Source organism: Meles meles, chromosome 12 (assembly GCF_922984935.1).
Source record: "Meles meles chromosome 12, mMelMel3.1 paternal haplotype, whole genome shotgun sequence".
In the NCBI taxonomy this organism is placed as follows: domain Eukaryota; kingdom Metazoa; phylum Chordata; class Mammalia; order Carnivora; family Mustelidae; genus Meles; species Meles meles.
The window spans coordinates 60,168,122-60,192,665 of record NC_060077.1 but is presented as its reverse complement, the minus strand read 5'-3'; the positions used below and the strand labels follow the sequence as shown (position 1 = coordinate 60,192,665).

The window sequence follows — 24,544 nt, the reverse complement described above, 5'->3', positions numbered from 1 at the left end:
AGCAAGAGCACAAACCCTGAGATCACAAATTCTGGGTTTGAATTTTCACTACAAGTGGCTTATTCAATGGACCTGGGCAAGTCAGGGCACTTTATGAACACTTTAAAAGTAAAGTGAGTTAACAGATTTCTGTGAGTAGAGTCTAGATTCGCATTAAAAGCTTTAAGTTAATGTTAAGAGGTCCCTAAAACAGACTCTGAAATGTAAGTTGTGAGACCCAGAAAAACCAGAGAGAACTTATTGCCTCACTGAACATGAGGGATAAAATTTCAAATAATACTGAGTGTATAAAGAGAGTAAATATGGGAAAAATACGCTTGCATTGTCTTCCCAGTTCTCTCTACCCTAGTCTTTGAAACCAACAACAAAAGTCTAGAAGTAAGGCACTACGCTGTTTCTCTACTTCATGGAGTTTTGAGAGTTCTTCATATACTTTATATACAATTTTATCAGATATGCAATTTATGAAGATTTTCTCAGAGTTTATGATTTGAATTTTTATTCTCATATCAGTGTCTTTAAAAACCAAATTCTTAATTTTGAAGTACAATTTATCAATTTTCCTTTTATGAATCATGCTTGTAGTATTGATTCTAAGAAATTTTTCCTTAACTCAAGGTGAAAAGTTTTTTTTTCCTTTTTAAAGGGGTTCTTCTAGCAGTTTTATAGCTTTATGTTTTATATTTAAGTTTAGGTACAAGTGATTATATATCAATCCTAGATGCTGCGATCTGTTCTATTGATCTATATGTTTATCTTTAATTACTACAAAGTCTTCATTACTATACTTTAAAAATAAGATCCTTCACATTTCAACATAAACTTAAGAATCAATTTCTACAAAAGAAGCCTGCTGGAATTTCAGCTGGTATTTTGTTGAATATAGATTTGCGGAGAACTGACATATTAAAAATATTAGTTTTCTCATCTATAAACATGGTATGTCTTTCCATGTATTAGGTGTTCTTTAAATTCTTTTGCAGAGTGGTTGTAGAGTATAGGTCACATTTTATCTCTAAGTACTTCATATATTTTGATGCTCTTACAAAACGGCATTTTAAAAAATTAGCAATTTAAAATGTTTTAAAGTTTCAATGTGCCACTTTGTTGCTAATATATAGGTACACATTGGAACATAAACATTTTTAGTGTGGTAAAATACATAAAATTTACCATTTTAACCATTTTTAAGTATGTAGTTCAGTGGTATCAAATAAATAGTAATGTTGTGCAACCATCACCACCACCCAACTTTGTAACTTTTCATTTTGTAAAACTGAAACTCTATACCCATTTAATAATAGCCACATTCTCCACCCTGCAGCTACTGACAACAATTTTATTTTCTGTCTCTAGGACTCTGACTACTCTAAGTACCTCACACAAGTGTTACACAAGTAATTTTTGTAAATCGATCTTGTAACTTGCAATAGTCCTAATCTTGTATAACTTCTAGTTGCTTTTTTGATAATTTGTAAAAAGTCCACGTGTACACTTAAACTTTATGTAGATTTACGTTTTGATCATGTTATCTTCACATAAAGGTAGTTTTAGTGCTTTTCCAATCTGTATGTCTTTTATTTCTTTTTGCATTGGCCAGAACTTCCCATACAATATTAAGAAGTGGGAGAAAATTACTTTCCTTTTCTTGATCTTTCACTATTAAAAGTACAGGGGCACCTGGATGGCTCAGTGGTTTAGGCCTCTGCCTTCGGCTCAGGTCATGGTCTCAGGGTCCTGGGATCGAGCCCCGCATAGAGCCCCGCATCGGGCTCTCTGCTCCGCGGGGAGCCTGCTTCCTCCTCTCTCTCTGCCTGCCTCTTTGCCTAGTTGTGACCTCTCTCTCTGTCAAATAAATAAATAAAATATTAAAAAAAAAAGTACAATGCTATCTATAAGTTTTTAGGAGATGCTCTTATTAGGTTAAAGAAATTCTCTTCTATTCTTAGTTTTTGGAGTTATATCATGAATGGAAGTGAATTTTCTCAATTTTTTTATTTTTTACATCTATGGAGATGAGTGTACTTTTCATATTCTGATTGCTAATATGGGAGTTATACTAATTGATTTTCAAATATTAAACCAACCTCACATTTTTGAGAAAAACAACTTAGTTATGTTTTACTTTTATATTGTTGGATTGAAGTTATTAAAATTGTGTTCATTTTTGCATTAATTTATGAGAAATATTTGTCTACAGTGTTCTTTTCTGGTAATGTCTTTGGTTTTGTATCAGAGCAATATTGGCTCCATATAATGAGTTTAGAAGTATTCTCAAATTTTCTGGGAAATGTGTGTAGAATTTGTACTATTTCTGTCTTTCTATATATTACTGAAGTATAGTTGACATACAATGTTATGTTAGTCTCAGTTAAACAACAATGATTTTACAATTCTTTACATTATTCAGTGCTCACCATAATAAATGTAGGCACCATCTGTCAACATACAACATTATTACAATATTAACTATATTTTGTATGCTGTATTTTTTATTTCCATGACTTATAATTGGAAGTTTAAAATCTTAATCCCCTACTACCTATTAAGCTCATTCCTCGCACCCTCCACTTCTCAGGCAACCACCAGTTTATTCTTTGTATTTAAGAGTATATTTTTGGGGGGCACCTGTGTAGGCTCAGTCAGTTAAGTGTCTGCTTTCAGCTCAGGTCATGATCCCAGGGTCCTGGGATCAAGGCCCCTATTGGGCTCCCTGCTCAGCAGGGAGTCTGCTTCTCCCTCTCTCTCTACCCCTCCTCCTGCTCTCTCTACCCCTCCTCCTGCTCTCTCTTGATCACTTGCTCTTTCTTAAAATAAATCTTTCCAAAAAAGTGTATGCTTTTGTTGTTATTGGTTATTTTTATTGTTTAGATTCTCCATTTAGAGAAATCATATGGTATCTGTCTTTCTCTGACTTATTTCACTTAGCATAATAGCCTATAAGTCCATCCATGTTGGTGCAAATGGCAAGAGCTCATTCTTTTTTATGGCTGAGTAATATTCCAGTGTGTGTGTGTGTGTGTGTGTGTGTGTGTGTGTGCGCGCGCGCGCATGTACATGTACCACATCTTCTTTGCCGATTTGTCTACCTAAGGACATTTGGGTTGCTTCCATATCTTGACTATTGTAAATGATGCTTCAATAAACATAGGGGCACAGATATCTTTTTGAATTAGTGTTTTCATTTCATGCAAATTTTAGTAGTGTAAAAAATGCTGTTGAAATTTTCATAGGAACAACATTGAATCTGTAGGTTGCTTTTGGTAGTACAGACATTTTAACAATATTAATTCTTCCAATCCATGAGCATGGTCTATCTTTCCATTTGTTTGTGCCATCTTCAATTTCTTTCATCAGTCTTACAGTTTCTAGAGTATGGGTGTTTAAGTCTTCAGGGTTTTCTATATATATTATCATGTCATCTGGAAATAGTGACAGTTTTGCTTCTTCCTTACCAATTTGAATGACTTTTCTTTTTCTCATCTGATTGCTACAGCGAGGGCTTCCAGTATTATGTTGAATTAAAGTGATGAGAGTAGACATTCTTGTATTGTTCCTATCTTAGAGGAAAAGCTTTCAATTTTTTGTCATTGACTATGATTTTAGCTATGGGTTTTTAAAAGACATGGCCTTTATTATATTGAGGTATGCTCCCTCTAAACCCACTTTGTTGATTTTTTTTTTTTAAGATTTTATTTATTCATTTGACAGAGATCACAAGCAGACAGATAGGCAGGCAGAGAGAGGAGGAAGCAGGCTCCCTGCTGAGCAGAGAGCCTGATGCGGGGCTTGATCCCAGGACCCTGAGATCATGACCTGAGCCGAAGGCAGAGGCTTAACCCACTGAGCCACCCAGGCGCCCCCCCACTTTGTTGATTTTTAACGTGAATGGATATCATATTGTGTCAAATGCTTTCTCTGAATCTGCTGAGATGATTATGTGGTTTTAACCTGTCATCTTGTTAATGTGATGTATCACATCAATTGATTTGCAAATCTGAACTACCCTTGCATTCCCGGAATAAATCCTACTTATCATAATGAATGATCATTTTAACATATTTTTTAATTGTTTGCTAATAAGTTGTTGAGTTTTGCATCTGTGTTCATCCTGGATATTGGTCTTTGGTTTTCTTTTTAGTACTATTTATTTCTTAAATAAATAATAACATTTGGAAGCATTTACAAGTGAAGCCATCTGAGCCTATTTATGTGTGGGAAGACTTTTAGCTACAAATTCAATTATTATTATGGGGCTATTCAGGGTATCTATTTCTTCTTAAGTAAGCTTTGGTAGTTTGTATTTTTCAAGGAATTTGTCTTTATGTACGTTGTCAAAGTTATCAACATAAACAGGTTCATTAAAATCCTTGTTTCCCTTTTAACATCTGTAGAAACTGTAATAATGTTATATATCCCATTCATGGTATTGATAATTGGTGACTTGTTTCTTTTTTTCATGATTAGTCTGCCTCGAGGTTTATCAGCTTTATGGATCTTCTCAAAGAACCATGTTTTGGTTAACGATTTCTCTGTCTCTTAGTTTTCTATTTCACTGGTTTCTGCTCCAGTTTTTTCTTACTTTTTGCTTACTTTGGATTTAAATTTCTCTATTTGTACTTTCTTTTTTTCTATTTGTACTTTCTTAAAGCAAAAGCTGAAGTCATTTATTTGAAACCTTTCTTTTCTGATATAGACAGTCTTATATGCTTCGAAGTTCTGCTTAATCTGCATCACTAATTTTGATATTTGTGTTTTCATCTTCATTTGATTCAGTTTACACTATAATTCCTCTTTGATTTCTCCTATGACACATGGGTTGTTTAGGCATTTATCATTTAGTTTACAAATAAATGGGTGATTTCAGAGACAACTTTCTGTTGTGGATTTCTAATTCAATCTCACTGTGGTGAAAGAAGTACTCTGAATAAATTGGATTATTTTAAACTTATTGTGACTTGTTTTAAGCTGCAGAATATAAACTGTCTTATCAAATATTCTTGTTCACTGCAAAAAAATTACACTACTGTTTTCTTTAAAGTGTTTTCCTTAGAAGTCACATCAAATTGGCTAATGTAATTCATTTTTTTCCATCCTTTAATAGTTTTCTGCTTAACTGTTCTACCAATTATTGAAAGGATATTACAATATCTGACTAAAATTATCAATATATCCATTTCTCCTTGAAGTTTTATCATTTTTTGCATCACATATTTTGAGACTGTTATTAAGTGCAGGAACATTTAGTATTTATTATATTGTCTTGATGAACTGAACGCTTTATCATTATGAAATGACCTTTTTCTGAAATATTCTTTGCTCTGAAATATACATCATCTGATATTAACTTAGCTAGTCCAACTTTCTTTTTATTAATGTTAATATGTACACTTCCCCCCCAACCTTTTACTTTTAATTTTGCTACTGATTTTCAAGTTGTCCCTTCTGGTTTTTGTTCCCTTTTTTCTCTTCTTATTTCTTCTTCTGGATTATCTCTTTTATAATTACAGTCAGTCTACATGGTTAACTTAATAGCTATTACTCTTGTCATATTACTTTTGGGACTGATTTAGAGTTTATAGACTATATATTGACTTATTATTATGTATTTTCAGGAGATATAATGCCACTACAGATATATAAGAAACCTTACAACACAGTATGTTAATTATCCTCATCTAGTCTTTGTACTACTGTTATACATTTTGCTTGTACATATTATAAACCCCACATTATATTACCTTTCTTAAAAATTATCTTTTACTCTTAAACAGACTTTAATAATATAAAGCATATTTTATATTTACTCACATAATTAGAATTTCTAGTAGTCATTATTTTGTGTAAATCCATATTTCTATCTATCATTTCTTTTGGTTTGAAAGACTTCCTTTAATATTTCTTGAAATGCAGGTTTGTAGGTGAAGATTTTTTTTGAGCTTTTATAATCCAAAAAAGTCTTTAGTTCACCTTTACTTTTGTAAGGTATTTTTTGTTCAAGTATAGAATTCTAACTTGGAATTTTTTTTCTTTCAGTAACTTAAAGATATCATTCCACTGTCTTCTCACTTGCATTATTTGACCAAAAAAAATTTTTTTTTTGCTTGCATCTTCATTTCTCTTTATGGGCCATGGTTTTTATTCTGGCTGTTTTTAAGAATTTTTCTTTATCACTGGTTTGCTTTTAAGTAATTTGACTTCATAGAGTTTTGTTTTTTTTTTTTAAGATTTTTTATTTATTTACTTGACAGAGATCACAAGTAGGCAGAGAGGCAAGCAGAGAGAGAGTGGGGGAAGCAGGCTCTCCACTGACCAGAGAAACTGATGCGGGGCTCGATCCCAGCACCCTGAGATCATGACCTGAGCTGAAGGCAGAGGCTTTGACCCACTGAGCCACCCAGGTGCCCCACTTCATAGAGTTTTTGCCATCTTTTTTGTGCTTTTGATATACTGATCCTTAGATCCATGGGCTTATAGTTTTCATAATACTGGAAAAATTGGAGGCCATTTTTTCTTCAAATATTTCTTTTTTACTCTTCTTCCCCAAACTCCCTCCCCCAAACCTGTCACAGAACTCCAATTACACATATATTAGGTTACCTGAAGTTGTTGTGCTCTGTTCTACAGCTGTTAGGCTCTGTTCCTTTTCTTTCAGTCCTTTTTTGTCTCTGTTTAATTTTTAGCAGTTCCCACTGCTATGTCTTCATTTTACTAATCTTTTCCTCTGCAATGTTAAAATTGGTATTAATTCCTTCCAGTTTACTTTTCATTGCAGTTAGCCCTTAGAAGTCTAATTTGAGACTTTAAAAATATGTATGTTTCGGGTTAACAGGTTCATCTTTCCTCTAACTTCTTGAAAATATGTAATGCAATAGGTTAAAATAACTTCAGTGTCTTTGTGTATTCTATAATCTATGTCATTTTGGGTTGGTTTTGGATTTTGTCTCATTTGGGGTCATATTTTTCCTCCTTTATGGGGCTAGTAATTTTTTTTTTCAGGGCTAGTAATTTTTGAGTGGATGTCAAGCACTGTGAATTTTACTTTCTGGTTGCTGGATATTTTCATATTTATTTTTGGCTATAAGTATAATGCAGTTAATTACTTAGAAATATATCCTATCAAGTATTGCTTTTCAGCTTTTTTAGGGAGAGCCACAGCATCTTTTTTAAAATATCTTTTTAAATTTTTATTTATTTGTTTGACAGAGAGAGAGATCACAAGTAGGCAGAGAGGCAGGCAGGCAGAGAGAGGAGGAAGCAGGCTCCCCGCGGAGCAGAGAGCCCGATGCGGGGCTCGATCCCAGGACCCTGAGATCATGACCTGAGCCAAAGGCAGTGGCTTAATCCACTGAGCCACCCAGGCGCCCCCACAGCATCTTTTAGTCTAGGGTTGCTTCTATCCCTCTACTGAACAAATTACCCTTCTGCGTACTGTAGCTGATCCCAGTCTGGCTGGTAGGAGCCGTATCTATACTCAGTCTGCTGTAAGTTCCAAGGCTTTTTCCTCTTTTGGTGGTTCTTTCTCCAGACTCATTAGGTTTTTTTCATACTTATGCATTCATCATTGCTTAGTTTAAAACTCGAGAGAGGCCTTCAGCCAATTTCTGGAGAAATCTCTCATTGCAGCTTTCCCTTTACTGGTGTTCTGCCTTGCAATTTCACATTATTTTGGCCTCCTCAAGCTCCCAGCTCCATTTTCTCATAGTCTGGAAACCACCAGTCCCTGCTTGGGTTTCCCCTCTCTGCGTTGCTAGTTGGAATCTCCCTCTGGGTAGCATTCTTCAGCAATTGTATGGCTCATCTAGATTATTTCTCCTCTTTCAGGGATCACATTCTTCGGTGTCTAATGTCCAATATTTTGAAAACCATTGTCCAGTTTCCCATCTGTTTTAGTGCCTATATTTAGTTGCAGTTATTCTATCCTGTTTGGAAGTGGAAGTACAGGAAAATCTTTATTGTGAATTTGTTTTGTTTTGTTTTGATTATGTTCAGTTAGCCAACATATAGTATATCATTAGTTTGTGATCAACAATTCATTAGTTGCATGTAACACCCAGTGCTCATCACAACACATGCCTTCCTTAATACCCACCACCTGGTTACTCCATCCTCTTACCCCTTCCCTTCTGTAACCCTCTTTAAACTAGGAATGAAAACAGGTTTTGTGCTTATTCAGACTGACTAACGAGGGCTATTAAGACTATGATAAAGATAATGAGGTCACTTCTGTGTAGCAGGTAATAGCAGCATGTACAGTTGGCTGTTTACTGACATCTCTGAATTGCACCAAAGTAATCCTTAAATTCTATGATTACAAAAGTGAATATGGCAAATGACTTTTAACCAAAGAAAAATCAAGAAATAAAAAAATGGCAGGGAGAGTAGCCACAAGATTGTGTGGCATTGAGTACTGGCAGTGGAAGTAATGAGACAGATAATGAAGTAATTTTGGCATATAGTCACAGGTGAAGACCTTTATTTAATTTTAATAAGTCTTCCATCTGCAAGTGATTGTGCACAACATAAGCTTCTCTGAATGAGTAGGACAACTGATGGTAGGGTGGAAAGAAAAGCCAGAGAAAGACTGATCAGAACTTGAGAAACATCTAAAGACTTGGAGGGAAATAAGGAGAAGCCAAAGAACAAAGGGAAAAAAGAAAGAAACAAGTGTAAATAATGAGCAATGACAGAAAAGGTTTAGCAATGGACCAGAGAAAAATGATACTAATACAAAGTAAGGTAATAAACACAGCAATTATCAAAATGAGCTGAAAGCCACATAGGTATGGCTTCATAAAAGAGGCTAATGAACTGGGCAAATCTTAGCACCACTTTTCCGTCACCTCTGACTTCTGCACAAACCCTTCTCTATTCCTCCAGCTTTTGTGATGGGCAGCTGACACATTTTCTAATCTCCTGCAGTTATGTATTTGGTGACATCAAACTGGTCTCATAAACTGGTCTCATGACCTATTTATATGCCTTTCCTCTTACCGAGTTTTCTTCTTCCTTTAACGCCTATCTTGTACCTCTATTTTTCTTTTTATATTGCAGTATTCTCAAAGGGCTCATCCATGTATGCCCTACCCAGTCTCTCTCTATCACATAGCCTTGTTATTAGCTGAAATTTCTTTTTTCCTTGTTAAATTGTCTTTTGAGATTATATGGCCCATGAAGGCAGGATCTGTATCCAGAACACTCAAAACAGTGAGCACATAGTAGGTGCTCAATAGACATTTACCAAATAAATAATTCCATCTTAACCTATTTGTTCTACTTTTCTTCCTCCCATATGAGAAAATTAATCTTTACACATTGACATGAACTTTAAAATTTCAATCAGATAATGACTGTTATTATTATAATGACAGGATTAACCAATCAAATAAAATGCTAAGGCTCAAAACCATACTAATTTGAAAGCAGCAACAAACAGGCTAGCAAGGGTTCAAATAAAAAGTTAACAAGGGAAGAAATAATTTAATGTTCATTGAGTAAAAAAAGACTAAAAATCGGGTAACAAGAGTATTTGAAGTTTATCTTAGTTAGGCACTTGAAGGAAGAGTTATGAGAAAGTCTGACTCCGTAAATAAGAGAGATATTATATTTTCTGAGATACTATGTTTACTTGGAGGGTGCTGTGATATAACTTTGTCAGTGATACTTGATATATGAATGTCAATAATCCCATCCAAAATGGGGGAAAAGGATGTTTAGGAATTCTTCCAGCTGGTATCTTAGTCCTTTGATAAAAAGCCCAGCTTAGAAAGAGTGCAGATGGATGGTAGTCTCATATCAATATAATAATAAAAAGTGGGCCAATTCTCTCTTCTGCACTTAGACTTCTTATATGAGCAGGTTGTTGCTACCTCTATAAAATCAAGTATGACTATTGTGGCTGCTTATATATTGCAGTCAATAGACCTGGTTCCAGATCAAGACTTCCTGTTTCATGAGTAAAAAAATTCATTCATTCCTGGACTGACACAATCTATTTATTTTTAATTGTGGTCAAAATCACAGAAAAAAACCAAACCATCTTAACCACTTCTAAAGATAAAATACACTAGTTTTAGTCATACACATTGTTATATAACAGAACTCTAAAACTTTTTCATCTTGCAGAAGTAAAACTCTATATCCATTGAAAACTAACTACCTTTTCCTCCTCTCCCCCAGCACATCCACCATTCTACTTTGTTTACAAGAATTTCACTATTTTAGATACCTCATTTCTATTACATGGAATCATGCAATAGACAATCTGTTTAGTATTAGATTCCCTTTCCTATTACATGATGACCTATGACAGCTGGCACACTCTTAGAGTCACTTGAAATAAACAAAATAGCGTTCTGAGATGTAGGGCTGAGAAAAAAGTATCAAAATAGTCAGATACAAGGGCAAACAACATTGACTCCACAAAAAGTGACCATAACCTAAGTTGTTCAACATATTTTGTCTACGTATACCAATCATATCTAATGTAGAGAACATACAAAGTTCAATGTTGTTGATACTGTATTATTGGTTTAAATATTTTTCAGATTTAATTTTGAATTTGTAACCAATAATATTTTAAATTCTGCCACATTTTAACTTTACTTTTTGGGTAAAGGACATCAGAAGAGTAGACAAGCCAAAATTCGATGGACTGGGGTTAAAAATGTATTTATTTGATTAGGTGGTGGTGGTGGGAGATAAATAACTACCCTTCTAATTGTTTGCCTTAGCCCAATCCTCACAATTCATGGTGGCAGAGAAATTTAATAGGCACAGTCATCTTATGATTCAAAATTCATGCACAGTATGCCACAGGTCAACAAAGTTTGCTGGGACTTGAGGACCTTCATTATCATTATGATTCATACAAATAGACCACACTTTAATATTAATTCCCCTTGAAGAGAGAATCTTTGCCACATGCCTGATTCAGTAACAGATTTATTAAGTTCACCGACCTGTCAAGGGTAGCATTTCTTACTCTTTTTCCTTGGCTATTAAAAGTATATATTTTATTGATTAGCATTATTTCTTGACTTAAGTCTTTTATTTTTTTTTAAATAAAAGGCTTTTTAAAAATTAATTTAAAATTTAATTTTAATTTTTAATTTTTTAATTTTAAGGCTTTTACTTTTATTTTTTTTTTAAAGATTTAGTTTATTTTTTTGACAGACAGAGATCACAAGTAGGCAGAGAGGCAGGAGGGGCATGGGGGGAGAGTAGGCTCCCTGCTGAGCAGAGAGCCCAATGACTGGCTGGATCCCAGAGCAGAGGCTTTAACCCATTGAGCCACCCAGGTGCCCCAAGGTTCAGCTTTTAGAGTGGATTTGGGAAACAAACCTATAAACACACTGAATTTACCAGCAAGACACCCAGGCATTTTGAAATGGTCTTAACATGGTTCTGAAAAGCAAAGCTCCAGGGACTGTTCTGGAATCTCTTTTTTTTGCAGTTACTGAAATCTCAGAACATCCACTAGATTTTTTCTTTCTTATTAAGAATTTTATGTACCATAAAATAATACTTTTATCCTTATTTAAAGACAGTACTTGTGGTTACTATTAATTATATAAGACTCAATGACATACTGTGATCAGTGTTTAAGTTCAGAAGGTTACTGTAATATACATAAAAGAGCACTGCACTTAAAGAAAACAAAACTGGTACTGGAAAAAAAATTAGTATCTGAAGTTAGGTTTCAAAAAACGGTGTCATTAATGTTGGAATAATGTTGAAGTTAATCTTTGTGGATGGTTAAAAAAAATTTTGTGGATGGTATGAAGGGTCTAAATTTATCTTTTCTGTAAGTGTCCAGTTGTCCTGTCAATGCCTGCTGAAAAGGTTATTTTTTTCCCAATGAACTGCATGAGCATCTTTGTTGAATCATGAACTGCATGAGCATCTTTACCATAACTGCTAGAGTGTATTTCTGAATTCATAGTTCTGTTGCATTGATCTAAATGCCCATCATATAGATGGCATGAACCATACTATCGTGAATACTGTATGTCTTGTTTTCTATTTCTGCATAACTAATTGCCACAAATGCAGTGGTTTAAAATAACACAAATTCATTAATTCATAGTTCTGTAAGTCAGAAGTCCAGGCAGGCTTGGTTAGGTTCTCTGCTTGGTTTCTCCTAAGACCGGAAGATGTCAGCTGGACTGGGCTCTAATCTGGAATATCTGAGAACAACCTGCTTCCAACTCTTTCAGGTTGTTGACAGAATACATTCCTTGTGGTTGTGTGATTCTGGCAAGGGGGAAATGTCATGTGAGTTAGGTTAAATTTTTATTATACTGTAGTTTTAGAGTAAATTTTGAAATTGGAAAGATTAATCTACAAATTTGCTCTTCTTTCTCAAATTATTTTCAGCTATTCTTATTCCTTCATAATTCCATATAAATTTTATCACCTTATCAATTTCTGCAAAAACCAAATTATCAAAATCTGCTGGAAAGCTGATAGAAACTGCAATGAATCTATAGATGAACTTGGAAAGAACTGACACTTAAACAGCCTTCAGTCTTGCAATCCGTAAACATGGAATACCATTTATTTAGATCCTAAATTTCTCTCAGCAATGTTTTGTTGTTTTCAGTGTATAAGTCTTACACTGCTTTTATTACGTGTACATATCCATTTTTTAAGTTGGTCATTGGTAGTAAAGAGAAATAAAATTCATTTTTGCCTATTGATCTTGTATTCTGCAACCTTGGTGAACTCATTCATTAGCTCTATCAGGTTTTTTTCTGATTCTGTAAGATTTTCTACATACAAGATCATATTATTTATGAAGAGTTTTATCCCAGTAACAGAAAACTTTCTCCAATATAGCTCTCCTCTACTCTCCTCCCTTTGTGCAAATACACACACATATCATCTTTGTATCTTATAAACTCAACAATACAGTTTTATAATTATTGTTTTATTCAGGTATCTTTTAAGCTATTTAAGAAAAGGAGGATACATAATTACTTTCACCAGTGCTCTATTTCTCAGTGAATTTGAATCACATCTTATGTCATTTCTGTTCATATGAACAAACTTCTATTAGTATATATTGTAAGGCAGGTAAGCTAGCAACCAGCTCTCTGTCTCTTTTTATTTAGGACTGTCTTTATCTCATCTTCACTTCTGAAGGATAGCTTTCCTTGACTGCTAGGTTGTTCCCCAGCACCCCTCACCCCACCCCCTTTAGCTCTTTATCTGTCTATGCCATCCTACTGCCTCTTTCCTCCATTGTTTCTGATGAGAAGTCAGCTGTTAATCATATTCTTGTTATCTCTATAGATCTTTTATTCTGTGAGGAGCTTAGTATATTTGAGCCAGACATTCTGTTATAGATATCCAAAAAGCATGACTTTTTCTTTGATTTGGTTTGTCAGAAGTATGGTGAAACTTCAGGACTGCCAATAAAATTTGGTCTTCTTATAACAAATTTAAAGGTAGCTTAGTACTAGATGGAAATAAAATAAATATTACACATTAAATACTCATTAAAATGAATAAAATTAGAATTAAAATGGTAAGGACTCAACTGCCACATGACTACATATAGTAGTTAAACAACAACAAGAAAAATTTAGCCAAAAAAAATAGATGAAAGTAATCACATAATAGGAAGTAGTCCTAAGGTACTGTGGCCCTAAGCACAACAAAAACTCTTTTTACAAAACTACGGAGACAATGGTAGTAGAAACCACTGAGAAACATTAAACATACACTCAGCAATGATTTATCTTTAGTATTTTTCAAATTCTGTTCAATCCATGACCCAGACCCAAATTAAGAAACATGGAACAAGTAATTATGAACAAGATGGAAAAGTTTCTATAAAAGGCCTTTTACCAGGTCAGAACAGCAGAGATTCATTAATATCTACTGCCCATGGCTGAAAAGTAATAATGATTTTGTTCAATTTATAGAAAAGGGGAAATCTCAAAAAGGTTCCAAATCTTCCTTTTTATATTTTCTTGACAAAAAAAAAAAAAAATGAAGAGGTAAGAAAAACAATTAGGTAGGCTTACATACCAACATTTTTGAGTAACTGTGGGAGAAGCTACTCAAAATGCTACCTAGGCTTTCTCTACATATAAAGAATACTTGAGAAATACTGTAATATTTCTAAAGTGGTAGAGCCTATCAAGACTAAAGTAGAAGTTATAAGCATCATAGTTTGAGGTAACATTAAGTTCAGATCCACAAAAGAGAAATAACACTCAACTATGATAAGAAAAGCTATACTCTAAAATGTACATTGGACAAAACTATAGTTACTAGATCCTCCCACATCCAAGACCATGGTTATACTATGGGTAAGAATTACTTTTTAAGATAGGGAAATGAAGAAATGAAACACATCAATGAAATATTTTAATCTAAATAGAACAAGTGAAAAATATTTCTAAAATCCACAATGAATCCAGGCTAAATAAATGAGAAAATTCACCTTTGAGGCATAGCAAGAAAGAGGATGAGGGAGAAACAAGGAAAGCATTCACCTTGTAAATGGAGTAGTTTCAAGGAAATGGCAGAAGTCAAAGAAGAAAATCATATGGTAGGGCATTCTTCTGGAGCACTGTGGATTTAATTAAACTATAAACAAAATTTATATGCAATTTGAGCCAGATGCCAACAATGCAAAGAAGAAATATAAAGTCTCTTAAAGTCAAATAAATGCCTCATGAAAAATGAACTGCTGCCATCTCCATCACAAAATCTGGACATCAGTTAAATTTAAAAAAATATCTTATTTTGAGAACAAATAAAATTTAATATTTACCTTACATCCTCATTCAGGATCAGAGTTATTACAGTGATGCCCTTTCTGACATAAAACAAACTTGTTGACCAAACTTACCCAATTCCCATGAAAGGAAATGAGAAGGTGTTTACCTTTGTTCAGGTAAAAGAAGTCACAACAAAACAGATTAACATAGGAGGCAAGATGACAATCTCCAGTTGGCATTCAAAAAGAAACTTATATTCCCTCTCTAAATTCAAATGGCAGAGCCTATAAGTGACTTGAATTTCATTTTCATTGTACATAAGACATAATGACTTGACTATCAGGCACTTCCTGAAAACACGGCTTTAAAATTTTCTTATGACTATCTCAAAATGAAAATTCAAAAGTATCTTTTTTTTTGTTTTTGAGGGTGCTCTCTCTATGTATTTGGCCAACATCTTCATTCTATCCTTAGTGATATTTTTTAGTTTTGTTCTTCAAAGTTAAGGTTAGACAGTGTTAATTATGATGGGTCTCAGTGAAACCTCTAAAAATCACTAACTTTAAACATAAAACATTAATACCCAAGAAAGTTTTATTTCCCCCCCAATTACAGAAGTAGATTAAAAAAAAAAAAAAAAAAAGAGTGAGGCTTACTTATCTAGAAGTCTTTCGAGGCCTCTGGATGTCTTCAGAGCCGTCTTATGATTATTCCTTGACTCTCAGTCTCTATCTTTAAGGTCCTAAGGCTCTACACTGGCAACTGAAAAACCCTCTCCCTCCCCTCCAATATTCTTGAAAAATGGGTTGCCCTTCATTTTTGTGCCCCCAACACACCTTTGTCATACAGAGGGAAGGAGTGGCAATACAAGAGTAAAGGTCAGAAATCTGATCTTTGTGGTACAATTTTCTCCAACCTACTTGAGAACAAGACAGAAGGACCACCTTAAAAACTGCCTGCCCTGCTTTCAAAGTGGCAGGGAAAATCCAGCCAAACCATCAAGATTAGCTGTCACCATCCTCTGCCTCATCTAGGTTTTTCAGAAAACAGAACAAAAGAAACTATTTCAAGTTAGGATACAAACAAACCATTCACACTTTGGCCATTTTTTGCTTGAACTCACCATCCCGAGATCAAGAGCTGCAGTCTCTACTGACCAAGCCAGCCAGGTGAGGCCATTTCTTATCAACGTTGTGACTTCAAAACAAGTATATGTTATAAGTCTGAGCTACATAACATTCCAGCAAAACTATTATTTATTATCTTAACCTTTCTATGAGTCTAAACTTCAAGTTCAAAACTGAAGTTTTCTTGGCCCAAACTCTTAACCTATCTGAGGTAGTGGTCTCTAGGCTAAACAGCAATGATGTTCTTTATAAGGGTTGCAAAAAACCATTCACAGGACCTGATATTATTCACAAGGGGGAGATAACATGTTAGCACATTAGCCAGGCTTTAATACTTAATATGAATGGCTTAGGCCCTACTGCACAGTTTTTTCTTACAATGTTTTAGTATATAACACTTACTATTCTCATCCATTTGAAGATGTAAACTCATTTGGATGAAAAAGATACAAAGTATCCTTGCTAGAGGGCAAGAAGTAAGTTTTTAGAGCTTGTTTCACATTACAACTGGCAGGGTTCTGAACCTTCATTTAATCATACAATATATACCATTTAATGATATATATGTAAATGTTATATATGAAGACTCTCATATATACTTATGTGATTAATATATACATACAAACATAAAATCATGCAAAATATTCCAATTTTCTCCAATTAAAGATTTTATAAGGCACCAAGTCACTTTATTGTTCTAAAAATGTAAACGTGAGTTAGGAAAGGCTCATTAGTGTTTTCCATAAGGACAATGGGTAGCAAACAGTCCACGTGATCTTCTTCATTAAGCAACAGAGCAGTGAATTTTCTTTACCATTCCTGCTGTGGTTTCAGACAACTAGGAGCTTTCTCACTGACCCACAGCCTGCTTTAAGTAATCATTCCTGACCTTTGGGCCCCAGGAACAGGAGATGGAAAAAAAAAAAAAAAAGAAGTAAATGACACAATTCAATCACATGACATACATGCTTTAAGACAATGTTATATTCTGTGACTCAAAGTAAAGGCAAATGCTTCTTCTGACATCTTGCTGATCCATTAAAGTCAAGAAAAGGTAAGAATAAAGATGCTTACCTGTTGTTCCTGCATTCTAGCAGCACCAAGTTCTGAGAGAGACATGGTGAGCTTCTCTTGCTGCTCTGATAGATATTTCTGATAGAGACTTAGAAGTTCTTGGCATTCTCTATACTGTAGCTGAAGAGGTGAGATTGCAAATTAAGGGAAAAAATGAATAAGCTGATTCAAACTGTATCTATCAGTGTTGCTTTTCAGATTCCAGTAAATAAAGGAGAGACAAAAATGCAACCATATTTGGTGAGAGCACAAGTAGATGAACACAGTACATATAACCACAAAAAAAAAAATCATGAAAACAATAATTCACAAAGAGAGTAACAATGGCCATCTCATTTGAACAGAAATTTCTCTCTGAAATCTTCACATGTAAATGAATAAAAACAAACATGCAAAAGAATGAATTTAGACTCCTATCTCACACCATACACTAAAACTAACTGAAAATGGATCAGTGACCTAAACATAAGAGCTAAAACTGTAAAACTCATAAAAGTAAATCTTTATAACCTTGGATTAGGCAATGGTCACCTGAAAACACAGACACCAAAGAATAAATATAGAAATTGGACTTCAACATTTTAAAAATAAAACAAAAAACCTACTTTTGGTTCAAAGGACACTATTAAGAAATTAAAAAAACAATCTCCAGAATGAGAGAAAATATTTGCCAATCATAGAGACTGGTATTCAGAATATGTAAGGACCTTGTATGGTTCAGCAGTAAGGAACTACTTAACGTAATTAAAAATGGGCAATGAACTTGAATAGACATTTCCCAAGATACACAAATGTCCAAGCAGCACAAGAAAATATGCCCAATATCATTAAACATTAGGAAAATGCAAATCAAGACCATAATTTGAGATACCACTTTGCATCTACTAGGATGGTTGTCATCAAAAAGACTGACAATAAAAAGCTTTGAAAGGATGTAGAAAAATTACAACCTTCTTATATTGCTAATGGGAATGTAACATGGCACTGCTGTTTTGGAAAATAATTTAGCAGTCCCCTCAAAAGTTAGGCATTGATTACATATGACTCAGCAATTGCACATTTAGGTATAAACACGAGAGAATAAAAGACAGAAGTCCATACAAAAACCTGTACATGAATATTCAGGGCTGCATTCTTCATAATAGTGAAGAAGTGAAAACAACTCAAATGTCATCAAGTGTTAATAGATAAACTAAATATGGTATATCTATACAATAGAATACTCTTCAGCCATAAAAGGAAACAAAGTATTGCTATATGCTACAATATGGATGAACTTTGAGTACATTATGCTAACGAAGACAGACATGAAAGGCCACATATTGTATGATTTTATGTATATAAAGATGTGGGGGTTTTGTTGTTGTTGTTTTAAATACCTATTCTAATGAACTAGGGGAAAGAATAATCAGTTTTAAGTATACAAGATCACATTTAATTTTTTAATTCATCCATGTTCACTTTCTGTCCTTTTCTCCAATTTTCTGAAGTACATATTACATGAGAAAAGCTGAAGGGAAAAAATGTCCAGAATAGGCAAATCCACATAGACAGAGAGTACATTAGTGTTTCCTAGCAGCTGGGGTGGGGGAGGGAGAATAGGGAGCAACTGCTGATGAGTACTGGTTCTGGGGGGTAGGTAATGAATATGTTTTGGAATTAGACGGTTGTGTTCACACAGCTTTGGGAATATTCTCAAAACCAATGAATTACACACTTCAGACCAGACTGGGCGCGTTCAGGGTGGTATGGTCACAGATTCAATTGCACACTTCAAAAAGGCAAATCTTATTGTATGTATTCTATATTAATAAAACTGCTACAAAAAAATGCAGAGTAGAAGTGATAATAGTGCTGTGGTAAAAATTAGTGCCTAATCTACAAAGAAAGTTTTAACCATAATAAACATAAAGGAAATATAATTAGGTTTTTGTCTTATTTTGTTTTTCTATAATATCAATTAAGTCAGTGTTTCATTAATAAAACCATCATCAGGAAATTTTCTGCCCATATATCTCTCTACATTTTTCATAGTCTAATATGAAGAATACAGCAGCCTAACTAGGGATATTCTCCTCTATAGCTACTCAAATTTGCATAGTGCTCAAGATGAAGATGCTAATCGGAAAGGTCACCTAACTTTGTAGATCAGGTGTGTGGGAGACAGTTCCACCCAAGAGAGAGTTCTGTTTCTTCTTACTGTGGTAATTTCCTCCCCAGGCCCAATTTTCTCTCAGATCATTTCCAAATCTCCCCCTTTACACTAAATTATGTATGCTGGTGGTATAGAAATTACTGTCCAATGAGATTATTCTGTATAAATTCTTTTATAACAGGCCATCATGATTAAGGGTGGGAACAGTATTTCATAAATGTCAAAAATGGTGACTGGTTTCAGTATTCCTTAACATTTTCATAACCTAATCATTGCCTCTGGGCAGGTTCCTGTTCTAATAACTTTTGCCAATCACGACTGCATAAATAACCAATTGCTTCATTATTCTCATTATTAACCTTTAACAAAAAAAGGAGCCAGAGACGGCTTATAGAAGAGGAGCGGCTCTAATAAAAGGGTAGGTTACCAAGTTTAAAGAATACATTAATTAGAAAAGCTTGTTGAATACTCAGTATCTTATAAACAATAACAATAGAATGAACAGTGTTCTGTATAAGCTAATATGATTTCAAAGTCAATCTATGTCAGACCAGGCTGGTTTTATATCACCATGCTTTTTGTCAGTAAGCTTCAAAAGACAAGAACGGTGTGTGATGGTCCTAAGAGTTCCTGCCAGCTATGATACATATATAAAGAATTTTTTAGCCTGGCTGTTACCATAGGCAGTAATGTTTATAGTAGATTAACATATTAGCTTGGATACAGAATAGAATTTTACTCTGGAAAAATCCAGCACAATTGTACAGCCTAAGAATTAAATGTCAGCATTTGAAGACAAATTATAGGCAAATTCATTTAAACACATGCTATGTGGCAGAGTATAAAAAACAGGCAGTCCTATCCTTAATCAGTTTTTTATATCTGTCTTGATTCACCAATTTTGAAATGCTCCACTTTTCCTGGAAAATCTAAAATGTATGTCCACACAATCCAGTAACTTTCCTTCGTCCCTAATACAATGAGATTTCACTGCCCACCCCAATCTGGAGAGAGAGATTTATGTAAGGAAAATGTGGGTAAAATATTGTCTTCACTGATTTGGGGGCAGGGGTACAGTGAGAAAAAAAATACCTATTTAACTCAATCCTGGCCAAATGACAGAAAAGAATGCAACAGATGTAGAAAATCCAATCTAAGGGAAGGTGTGCACCCAAACCATGATTGACAAGAATCTAACATATAGGGATGCCTGGTGTCTCAGTCAGTTAGAGGTCTGCCTTCCGCTCAGGTCATGATCCCAGGGTCCTGGTATTGAGTCCTGCCTTGGGCTCCTTACTCAGTGGGGAGACTATTTCGCCCTCTGCTTCACCCTCTGCCTGCCGCTCTCACAGCTTGTGTGCTCTCTCTGACAAATAAATAAAATCTTAAAAAACACATATAACATACAGGTAATCTGGCCAACCACCATTCAAGAACTGAAAGAAGCAGCAGTCATCACAGCCTCATCAACGAAAGAAACCTTCTTAAGATAAGTAAGTATAAATTAATATTAAGCAAGATCATATCAAAACCTAAACATCAAATTAATTAGCTGAAATGGCTGCCGGAAATGGTGATTTCGCAAAGCTTAAACCCTTAACTCCAAAATCCTTTATATAGGTAAATACAAGTAAAGGTCAATGTAGAATAAATAGGGAGATAGGGAGAAAAAAGAAAGAAAAATCAGAAGTAGAGGGAGAAGGACCAGAGACAGGATATTTCACTAGTAGGCTGCCAAAGTAGGAAGTGATTGCTTTAAGCTAGAAGAGTTCCTCTGGCATACCAAAGACCACTCCTTTACCCCATCCCACCCTTGCCTTGGATACGGGATCTGATAGTAATCCTGATTTAGTTCTTTTTTTTTTTAAATATTTTATTTATTTGACAGAGAGAAATCACAACTAGGCAGAGAGGCAGGCAGAGAGAGAGGAGGAAGCAGGCTCCCTGCGGAGCAGAGAGCCCGATGTGGGGCTCGATCCCAGGACCCTGGGATCATGACTGAGCCGAAGACAGAGGCTTTAACCCACTGAGCCACCCAGGCGCCCCAGTAATCCTGATTTAATACAGAACTCAATGAAGGAAGGTCTGTATGGCAGGAAAAAAAGGGAGAATCATTAAACTAAAAAACAAAAACAAAACAAATAAAAAGCACAACAATTCTCCTTTTCTGGAACCACAACTCCTTGGAAAAATGGCTAATTCCCATCCTGGGGTGTGGAGAGTACAAAGCAAGCTTGAAACATGTTGCTATGCTATATTGCAAAAATAGTATGTGAAGAGAAATAGATAGGGGCTATAATGAAATAGAAGCAACCCTGAAGAGACTCTCATTAGTCAAATTTGGGACAATATAAGCAGTGACTCATACAATTACCAGAGTGAAATGTGGTAGTCATTACCCAAAGAGAATTAATTTAAGATCACTAAAAGTGAAAAAAAAAAAAAATCATGTACCTCCTAATATATAAAGTAGGCAATATTGCCTATGAAATATTCTTGCTAAATGTTTTATTTGAATTTAATCAAATCTGTAAACCTAACTCCCATTTCAAAGAAATGAGGACAAAGGAACAAATTATAGTACAAAAAACCAATCAGACAAATCCAGAATTTGGGAGATTTCACAAAGTACTCTTCAAGCTCTTTGAGCTCTACATAAGTCCATGTCATGGAGGTTGGAGGTTAGAGATTGAAGACACAACCAAATGCAACCCATGGACCATGACTGGACCCTAACTCAGGGGAAAACAGCTATAAAAGATATTCTTGGGACAATGAGGGAAAATGGAATATTGACTCAACAGTTGATATAATGGAATTACTGCTAATTTTGTTAAGTATCATAATGTGGTTCATAAAGAGAAATATTCTTATTCTTAGGAGATGAACGTGAAGTATTTAGGGTGACATATGACACTTGGCTCAGAAAATTAGCAAATAAATTTTTATATATTTAAGTAAATACATTTATTCATATCTATATGTTTATATAGATATATATTTATGTAAATTTGTAATAAAAATAAAAGCAAATATATAAGAGGACATGAAGCAAATAGAGCAAAATGTCAACAACTGTGAAATCGAGATAGCATACATATGGTGGCTCACTGCACTATTCTGTCAACTCTTCTATATATTTGAATATATAATAATAACTAGTTGCAGAAAAACTTTGTTTTGGTTGTATTTTTTTGTTTGTTTTCTTTGTTCTACTATTGTTCAGTCTCTTCTTGTCTTTTTACTTCCACCACAAGTTCTGTGGGGATAAGCAAAATCGGAAGCATCAGATCAGACTGCTGAGAGCTCTCTACAACTCCTTGGATCCATGGTCATTAAATCAGGTGACAAGCTGTTAGTATGCTCTGATGATATAACAACAGAAACCTATCCTTTAAGCCAAAGATAGGCATATCCAGGGTAGCAAAAGAGTATTTTAGAAAAACCTTGTCAAGTTTTCTTCCAGTCACTTAACAAAGGCAGTAATGTAGAGTGACTAGAGCACAGGCTTTGGTGTCACCTAACATTCTTGGCTCAAATCTTACTTTCTGGCGTTCAGTAGTAATTTAACTTTGGATAAGTCACTTCTCTGACATCCTCATCTGGAGATAATACCTACCTCACCTTACAGGGTAACTATGAATATAAATGAGCTAATAAATGAAAAGCACGTGGCATAGTGCAGAGCACAGAGCATACGTTCAAGAGATTTTCTGAAAACAGATCAAGGGCACAAGAGATAAAAAGTATTGGCAAGGGTAAAGAGAAAAGGGAATCCTGGTGCACTGTTGGTGGGAATGTAAATTGGTATAGTCACTATGAAAAACAGTATGGAAGTTCCCATCAAAATTAAAAATAGGGGGCGCCTGGGTGGCTCAGTGGGTTAAAGCCTCTGCCTTCAGCTCAGGTCATGATCCCAGGGTCCTGGGATCGAGCCCCACATCGGGCTCTCTGCTCAGCAGGGAGCCTGCTTCCTCTCTCTCCCTGCCTGCCTCTCTGACTAGTTGCAATCTCTGTCTATCAAATAAATAAATAAATAAAATCTAAAAAAAAAAAATTAAAAATAGAAGTACTATATATGATTTAGCAATCTTATTTCTGGGTACGTATCTGAAGGAAATGAAGTCACGATCTTAAAGAGATATCTACATCCACAGTAATTACTCTATTACAGTATTACTTGACAATAGCCAAGACATGGAAGCAACCTAAATGTCCGTCAAAAGATGGAGTTAAAAATGTGAAACACACAGACACATAAAGGAATATTATTCAGCTTTAAAAAAGAAAGAAGTCTTCCTATTTGCAATAATATAGATGAAACTTGAGGACATTATGCGAAGTGAAGTAATTTATAATGTGGAATCTAAAAGGCTGAACTCATAAAAACAGAAGGTAGATTGGTGGCTCCTAATGGCTGGGAGTTGGGGGAAATGAGTGACAGTGGTCAAAGGATACAAACTTACAGTATGAGTAAGTTCTGGGGAATCTAATGTACAGTAGAGAAACTATAGTTAACAAGAGGTACTGTATGGTATCCTTGAAAGTTGGTAAAAGAGTAGATCTTAAGTGTTCTCAGCGCGCACACACACACACATACACACACACACAAATAAGGGAGGTAACATGTGCAAACTAACCTTATTATGGTTATCATTCTGCAATATATACATATACGAAATAATTACGTTGTACACTTTAAACTTACACAATGTTGTATGTCAAATATGTCTCAATAAAGGTGAAAAAATTATATCAAGGGGCTGAGAGAAAGAGATTTAAACAAATAAGAATAACAAGTTCTAGGAGAGGCATTTAACCACAGGATACAATAGAGATTTTTTTTTTTTAGTGGGGGTATGTGGTTACTTTGACAATATTGCAGGGGGGCAGTAAGGAAAGACTCCAGAGCTGAGCAGATATGAGCCCAAAAATGAATTCTGGAAAAGGAGTATACTGGTGCACTGAATAGGCAGGATAGGGGCGGACCCTCAGCTGAAAGATCAGCAGCAAAGGCACGGAGAAATGAAATTGACATGCACACGAAGGGGACTGCCAGCAGCACGGCATGGAGGGTTAACCGGTCACAAGTAAGCAGAATGTGTGAAGAGGCTGCAGAGGCAAATAGGGGCCAGATCTGGAATGTTAATATTAAGTTATCGAATTTTATTTCTATATAACTCAGTGATGTCTTACAACCAATTTGCGTTTTATAAAGATATCTTTGGTAGGCCTTTGAAGGGTGGACTGGAAAACTTAAGGCCAGAATTAAAGCAACCAGTTAGAAACTTGCTACAACAGTCTAAGCAAGAGATGCAAGGGACCTGAATTGAACAGTGACAGAAATTAGGCGGGGCTGGGGTTTCAAAGGGAAATTTAAGACACTATCAGCTACAAACTGGCTGACAAGATGTGTGATTAGATGTACAGTTCCCTTTATCAAGTCAGAAAAT

General features: G+C 34.9%; 1 protein-coding gene across 8 annotated transcripts in view; it reads right to left on the bottom strand.

The window, feature by feature from the left end:
- KIAA1328 (KIAA1328 ortholog) overlaps positions 1–24,544 on the bottom strand; it is a 332,624-nt gene that overhangs the window by 195,586 nt on the left and 112,494 nt on the right. For all 8 annotated transcript variants that reach the window (XM_046024689.1, XM_046024690.1, XM_046024696.1 and 5 more), the window contains one exon: positions 16,937–17,064. In XM_046024689.1, coding sequence (XP_045880645.1) covers positions 16,937–17,064 — 128 coding nt within the window. The remainder of the gene's footprint in view (positions 1–16,936; positions 17,065–24,544) is intronic.